This window comes from Pongo abelii, chromosome 14 (genome assembly GCF_028885655.2).
Source record: "Pongo abelii isolate AG06213 chromosome 14, NHGRI_mPonAbe1-v2.0_pri, whole genome shotgun sequence".
NCBI classification, from domain to species: domain Eukaryota; kingdom Metazoa; phylum Chordata; class Mammalia; order Primates; family Hominidae; genus Pongo; species Pongo abelii.
Genome location: NC_071999.2, coordinates 54,260,327 through 54,268,698, shown reverse-complemented (window position 1 = coordinate 54,268,698; position 8,372 = coordinate 54,260,327). Strand labels below are relative to the sequence as shown.

Genomic DNA, 8,372 nt, shown 5'->3' with positions numbered 1-8,372 from the left:
TGAGCTATGGCACCTGGCCTGAGAATCAGTCTTCTTAATTACTTGATTCCATGCTTGTATCTTCCACTTGACTGTGAGTGTCTTAAGATCAGGAAGCATTTCTCACACATCTCATCCCCGGGGTCTAGCAGTGTTTAGCAGTCATTCAATCAATCAACAAATATTTACGGAATGCCTATTGTGTGCCAGGTACTCTTCTAGACACGGGTTCAGCAGTTAAAAAGTACACACACACACACACACACACACACACACACACCTCCCTGCCCTCATAGACTTCACCTTCTGAGGCTACACAGTAAACCATCAATGATTATTTATTGAAATCTGATCAGTTGTACAGAAGAAAAAAAATGGCATTATCATGACTCTCTTAATAGTACTGTGGAAATGCCTATTTTTCCCTTTCTAATCACAGTTTTTCCCACTTGTATGCTTCTTCCTCTCATATCCCATCCCAACACCCAACAGGCAAATCCACAGACCTGGCAGTATGCCAGGATTTTGGGTCTTACAAAATATTTACTGATTGATTTATAAAATGTTTGGTGTACATGACATGTTAGTTAGAAACAACAAATCCAAGAGCTGAAGCACGAGAGTTAATATAATAAAGCGATTTGGGAGGTAAGCAATCTCAGTGTTTTTATACTGATGATAAGCATATCTTAACTCATGGTTTTCAAACCAGCCTTAGTTCCCTCTAAGTGTACTTCGCCTCCTCTCCCGTCCTATCCCATACCCTCCATCTGTGTAGTTTATGGCGGTTCTCGGCTGCCTTGTATGGTGGCTCTGAACTCCCCATGGTCGTAAACAGGCTGCAGTCACAGCCCTGGCATGGAGCCAATGTCTGGATGGTTCTGCGTGTAATTCTGAGAAACTGGTAGGAAGCCCAGTGAGGCCGTGTGATGTTGTGGAAAGGCAGGGAACAAAAGCAGAGGCAAATCTGATCACCGCAGATCCAGGGAGACATTTCTCATGAAGCACCCCAGGCCACCCCCTCTCTAACCTAGGAGAGAACAGAAAATGTACCTTCATTTTTGGAATAATTTTCTGAATGTTTCTCAGCAAATAAAAATGTGAGAAATCACAGACAGCAATCTGGAATAGCTGAAAGGACCATACTTTCAAGACTTTCAGTATTTATTCTCGAGGTTGGCAAATGTTTTTAAAAGGCTCTTCCTTTTGAAGATCAAAGCCATGAGACAACCTATGTTAATTATACAGAAGGGAAGACTATATGGGAGCAGCATTTATTAATGGAATTCTAGGAAAGCTAGTTTCAATATTCCAGACTCAAATATTTCTTCTCTGTTAACATCATAACCAAATTAGAGGTTCACTGTTAGTGATTTCAAGAGTCAGTGATATCAAGCAGTGACACTGTCTCAGAATAACACTCTCTTCCTATTGCTACCCAAACTCTGTGATAAACAGGACCACAGAATTAACATTTATAAAATATACTTTAAAAATGGAGACCAAGTCCACTAACTTTATTTTTATGAGTCAATTCTAATTAAGTAAATTCTGATTACTAGAAAGCTTTGGGTATAAATGTGACCTTTTGGTTTGCTATACACTGACTCTTAAAAGATGACACTTATTTCCCTGGAGCAGTTTACTAACTGTCACTCTTGTAATTCAAAAGAATTAATATTTCTCAAAAGGTGTGTGATTCCCTGCAGAGGTATGACCTCTTGTGAAGCAGACCCTTTCAAATTGGCTAATATAAAGTCAAGATAAATAGAAATCAGTCCCTGTTGGTGATTACATTGGTTTAAGTTATTGCTCCCTCATTTTGTGTAATAAAATAACACACCACTACATTATGGAAAACCCACACATAAATCTAAAAGACAAATATTCTTATTAACACCATTTGTATCCTAGAAATAAATTAGCTTCCTTAAAAAATCTTTTCAATTATTCACAAAATCCATCCTTATTTTCTGAATGAACAAGGCTGAATTTTAGAAGTGCAATGAAAAGTTCTTGAGGTTCCCCTGCAGTGTAGACAGGCCTTCTTAGTGGATTCCGAGGCACAGCTTCTTGTCCTGGTGCTGCTCTTCCTTCTGTGGGACAGGTCTCAACACACCATCTAGCATTGAGAATAACGCTAGGTCAGGACAGCTTCATTTCAAACCCATGGGCACTTGTTTCAGCCTTACAGGTTGTAAGAGCAAAACAATGCTTAAGTTAAAGGAACTTTCACTTTATTTTATCTTCAAATTCTCAATTGTAGAGAATCCAATCTAGATAACTTGCTCTCAGGCAATACAGAATCTGGCTTTTAAAAATTGGATTCACATTGGCCGGGTGCAATGGCTCACGTCTGTAATTCTAACACTTTTGGAGGCTGAGGAGGGACGATAACTTGATCCCAAGAGTTCAAGACCAGCTTGCGCAGCATAGGGAGACCCCATCTCTATAAAAATTTTTTTTTTTTTTTGAAAAACAGGTGTTGTGGCGCACGCCTGTAATCCCAGCTACTCAGGAGGCTGAGGTGGGAGGACTGTTTGAGCCCAGAGAGGCCGAGTCTGCAGTGAACCATGACTGTGCCACTGCATTCCAACCTGGATGACACAGCGAGATCCTGTCTCAAAAATAAAAGCAAAAAACAAAAACAAAAACTCAATTCACTCAACAGTGTACGGCAAGTAATTCATAAAACTTTTTCTTTTATGTTTTTGGTGGGGGGAAGTCCTATTACTAGACTGGAGGAAACAAAATGTACCTCCTAAGGGAGAAGGGGACTGTGTGTGGGGTAGGGAGAATCTGGGGACTGGAAGGAAGACGGACTTATCTGACCGGGCAGGCTGGGAAAAGAGTATGGCTTCAACCTCTTCCTGGCTTTTGTTTTTAATAGCTTTATTTGTACAATAAATGATACATGTTTAAAGTATACAATAAACTAAACATATTTAAAGTGTATAGTTTGATGAATCTTTTTTAATTTGTAATATTTGTAGAGATGGGGTTCTCAGTCTGTTACCCAAGCTGGTCTTGAACTCTTGGCCTCAAGCAATCCTCCCAACTCAGCCTCCCAAAATGATGGGATCACAGGAAGAAGCCATTTTGCTTAGTCCAGTTTCATGATTTCTGACATAAGTACACATTCATGAAACTGTCCCCACAGTCAAGACAATGAACACATCTATCACCTGCAAAAGCTTCCTTCTGCCCGTTTCTTCCCATCTTTTGAGGGATTTCCTGCCTCGAGCCTGTATGTTCTGCCCTGCTGTTTCCTTGTCCCAAGGACACCTGCGCCAGGGCTCAGACTTGCCTTCCAGAGGTAGATCTGGAAAGCCACCCCTTTCTCTTTCTCGTTCTCATCGTATTATGTAATATTTGAAACATTCTGTCTCTCTCTATATAACGTATTATGTAATATATAATAATATGTACATAATACAGATGGGAGTTCTAAAGCCTAACAATAAAATGAACACTCATGAACTTACTGCCCCAAAAGAGTTACATTTTGTTTAAAACTGAATAAAACTACATTATGTGTGTGTGGGGGGGAGATGGAAAAAAAACAAAACATACTGCCGAATCCAACAACTAGAACATTACCAATTCCCGTGCGCTCCCTCTCTCGTCCCATCCCCTTTCACCCCACTCAGAGGCAACTCCTATCTTGATTTTTGTGTTTATCAATCGATTGCTTCTTAACAATAACTTTACTGTATATACTATATATTAAAGTATATTTTATTTATTTATTTATATATTTTTTGAGACAGGGTCTGTCTGTGTCACTCTGTTACCCAGGCTGGAGTGCAGTGGTGCGATCTCAGCCCACTGCATCCTCAACCTCCTGGGCTCAGGTGATCCTCCTATGTCAGCCTCTGGGATAGCTGGGACTACAGGCACAGGCCACCATGCCAAACTAATTTTTTGTATCTTTTGTAGAGATGGAGTTTTGCTGTGATGCCCAGGCTGGTCTTGAACTCCTGGGCTCAAGCAATCGGCCCACTTCAGTCTCCCAACATGCTGGGATTATAGGTGTGAGCACCATGCCTGGCCTACCACATTTAACCAATATATGGTATGTCTTTTTAAACTTTATACAGAAATGGTATCATAATTCTCTAGTTTGCTTTGTTAAATTCAACATTTATATTTCTAAGATTCACCCATGTTGAAGAATGTAGCTCTAGTTCACTTGTTTTCACTGCTATATAGTAGTCCGTTGTGGGAATACACCATAATATTTTTATCTAATCACCCAAAACAAACGTTTGTGTTATTTCCAGTTTTTGCTTTTAAGAACAATATAGCAACAAATTCTTTGTCTCTCTGACTCTTGTGCAATATGCAAGAGTTTCTCTAGGGCATATACTTATAAAAAATGCTATTTCAGGCCAGGTGTGGTGGCTCATGCCAGTAATCCCAGCACTTTCGGAGGCCGAGGCGGGCAGATCACCTGAGGTCCAGAGTTCGAGACCAGCCTAGCCAACGTGGTGAAACCTCATCTCTACTAAAAATACAAAATTAGCTGGGCATGGTGGTGCACGCCTGTAATCCCAGATACTTGGGAGGCTGAGGCAGGAGAATCGCTTGAACCTGGGAGGTGGAGGTTGCAGTGAGCCGGGATCACGCCACTGCACTCCAGCCTGGGTGACAGAGTGAGACTCCGTCACAAAAAAAAAGAAAAAAAAAAAAGCTACTTCCATGCAATGTTAATTTGCATTTCTCTGACTACTAATAAGTTTAATCATCTTTTTGTGTGCTGATTGGGTGAACTAAGTTCAGTTCACTCACCTTGCAGCAGACCCAGACCTGCTCTCAGATCCCAGCTTATATGGACATTTGTCCCCAGGATAGCTCTGGCTATTGTGTTCATTTACTATTGCTCCTCAGATTCTAGCAAAATGCCTTCTTATCTCTATTTTGTTCTTAGGAGAATATTTCTCTTATTTTCTTGAAAGCCCCGTGACTCTTTAAAAAGAATGCTTGTTATGGGTTACCTGGGTTCCATTTGTATGGAGTGGAAGGGCACTTGAGAGTTGTCAGTCACACCGCCTGCCTTCCTTCTGTTTGCCCCTGCTACTGGCACTGAGAGAGTATCCAGCAGCAAGTCCCTCTCTGAGTTAGACAGACTGATTTACCCAAAGGTCAAACCCCAGTCTAACAACAAAGCTGGTGTTGTAACTTTCATCTGTTGATTCTGGTGTCTATTTCTCAACTGAATCAAAAATTGGAAAGGAATTACATATTGTATGATTCCATTTATATGAAATGGCCAGAATAGACTAATCCATAAAAACTGAAAGCGTGGTTGCCTAGGGCTAGGGGGAGGGAAGAATGGGGAGTGACTGCAAATGGGCATGAGACTTCTTTCTCAGATAATGAAAATGTTCTGAAATTATGTTGTAGTGATGCCTGTACAACTTCATGAATCTACTAAAGAGCAAATTTATGATAGATGAATTACATATCAGTAAAACTATTATATAATTAAAAAGGAAATGGGGTATTGTTTATTGAGATAAAACACTTGTTCAAAAATGCATAAACATAAACTTAACCGTTCAGTTGAACTGCCACAAAGCGAACATATGTAACCATCATCTGGGTCAATAAATAAAACATCGCCAGCAAACCAGAAGCCTTCCTTTTTTCCCCTCCTTCCAATCTTGGGGCTTTAACCACAGCATGTCTTCCTTTTCCTTAGTGATCTAGGAATAATAAATCCTAGGTACAAGCCCTTTGTTGATTATAAGTGGCAAGTATCTCCCCATATTCCATAGCTTGCCTTTGCACTCTTTTAGTGATATCTTTTTTTTTTTTTTTTTTTTTTTTTAAGGCAGGGTCTCACTCTGTTGCCAAGGTTGGAGTAGAGTGGTACAATCATGGATCACTGCAGCCTCAACCTCTTCATGCTCAAGAGATCCTTCCACCTCAGCCTCCTGAGTAGCTGGGACCACAGGCATGTGCCACCAAAATTGGCTAATTTTTGTATTTTTTGTAGAGAGAGGGTTTTGCCATGTTGCCTAGCCTGGTCTCGAACTCCTGGGCTCAAGCAATTCACCCTCCTCAGCCTTCCAAAGTGCTGGGATTACAGGCATGAGCCACTGCACCTGGCCTAGTGATATCCTTTAATGAACAGATGTTCTTCATTGTAACATAGATAAATTACCTTTTTTTATGATTCGTGCTTTTTGTGTCTTTTCCCTAACATAGGAAATTATTCATTGGCCTCTTCAAACACTGTCATTGAGTATACATTATTTAATCAGATGTATAGATAGACAGATAGACAGAGAGACAGACAGATAGATAGATAGATAGGGCCTTTTTTGCTGATAAATTTTTAAAAAGAAAGATGCAGTGGATATGTACTTTTTTCCAAATTGTAAACAATACATTTTCTATTTGAATCAAATAAAGCTAATTCAGAACACTGAAAATCAATATATTCAGATAAATTATTCTGAGGCCTTTATATTTCTTGATTTTTCAAGGTTAAAAAATTGTTATTATCAAGAAAACTTACAGAAAACTTCCATTTACTGCAAATCCAAATAATTCGATAATATAGTTACTGTTTTATTTTTATTTTTATTTTTAGAGACAGAGTTTTGCCCTGTCACCCAGGCTGGAGTGCAGTGGTGCTATCTCGGCTCACTGCAACCTCCACCTCCTGGATTCAAGTGATTCTCCTGCCTCAAACTCCCAAGTAGCTGGGATTACAGGCATGTGCTATGATGCCCGGCTATTTTTTGTATTTTTAGTAGAGACGAGGTTTCACCATGTTGGCCAAGCTGATCTCGAATTCCTGACTTCAAGTGATCCCCCTGCCTTGGCCTCCCAAAGTGCTGGGATTATAGGCATGAGCCACGACACCTGGCCTATAGTTACTGTTTTAGAATAATTTATAGCATTCCTGTCTAAAATTATGTGCCTAAAGAACTGTAAGACTTCTCAAAGATTATATTACATTCAAAATATCTGTAGTAGTATATGAATAATAAAGCTTTAAAGACTAGTAATTCATTATGGTAGCTGTGACGATTCTTAGTTAATCAGATTATTCAAGTAATCAGAACATTTCCAATCTGGGCAAATGTGGTTTTACTCTAGAAGAATGTATATATCCTCATCATTTGGTCCCGATCCATCTGTACTAATTATATATACTTTTCCTTTCTCACTCCCCAGTAAGCTTTTGTTTTGTTACAGAAGAGCATTGTTGTTTACTGTTTCATATGCATTTAATTTATAAAGTAAATTTGTGCATAGTTATTTGTATTAACCTGTAGATTCTATAGGAGTAATTATTAATCAGCACTTTCCATAGCACCTAGCATATGGTAGACCCACAAATATTTATGAACAAATTGAATGGCAAAAATCTAACCTTCAAAAATAATATGTTCCATCTATTAACACAATAATTTTCATCACCTGTTCATTAAAATTCACTGTATATCCTTTCTCCTCAGCAACAAAGTTCACCTCAGTACATAGATACTTACTTTCTCTCCTTTCAGGCTCATTTTGTTCAAGACCATAAGCTCCTGATGGATTCAGCTGCCACTGTAAGAGTGCACAAACATTTTACTTGTTTAAAAAGGATTTAATACATAGCATTCCAGCACATTGATTTTAAATATCAAAACAACTTCTTAAAAATGGAAGAAAAATGGCTGGGCATAGTGGGTCACACCTGTAATCCCAGCACTTTGGGAGGCCAAGGTAGGTGGATTACCTGAGTAAAGGAGTTTGAGACCAACCTGGCCAACATGGTGAAACTCCGTCTCTAATAAAAATACAAAAATTAGCCGGGCGTGGTGGCACGTGCCTGTAGTCCCAGCTACTTGGGAGGCTGAGGTAAGAGAATTGCTTGAACCTGGGAGATGGAGGTTGCAGTGAGCTGAGATGGTGCCACTGCACTTCAGCTTTGGTGACAGAGCAAGCCTCCATCTTGAAAAATAAAAAAATAAAAAAATAGAAGAAAAAGGAGTTAGCATGTTCAAATTAACAAAGCCCTAATAATGCCACACTGAGTGATCCTGAATGATATAACTTCTGGGATTCAAATCAATACTCTTAGAGAAGTTGAAGATTCTTTACATTCATTTTAATTGGAAGTAAGTGGAAGACCAGAGGATTGGAGTGACTTGTCTCAGGTTACACCCTAACTACAGGAGGCAACAGAATTAGAACCCATGCCCAGTACTATGGAATTAACATCGCATTGTATTCTATCTCTTATACTAGCTAGAAAAGGCCTGGGTATTAAAGAATGAAAATATGACCAAGGTAGGCCAGGCACAGTGGCTCATGCCTGTAATCCCAGCACTTTGGGAGGCCAAGGCAGGTAGATCACGAGGTCAGATCGAGACCATCCTGGCTAACAC

The 8,372-nt window shown here is 39.6% G+C and overlaps 1 protein-coding gene across 3 annotated transcripts in view; it reads right to left on the bottom strand.

Moving 5' to 3' along the window:
• Positions 1–299: 299 nt before the first annotated feature.
• The window catches only part of CDADC1 (cytidine and dCMP deaminase domain containing 1), a 45,405-nt gene continuing 37,332 nt past the window's right edge, over positions 300–8,372 (bottom strand). For all 3 annotated transcript variants that reach the window (NM_001132159.1, XM_054528674.2, XM_024257604.3), the window contains 2 exon segments: positions 300–2,101; positions 7,488–7,548. In NM_001132159.1, the coding sequence (NP_001125631.1) occupies positions 2,028–2,101; positions 7,488–7,548 (135 nt within the window). In that variant the 3' untranslated portion in view covers positions 300–2,027.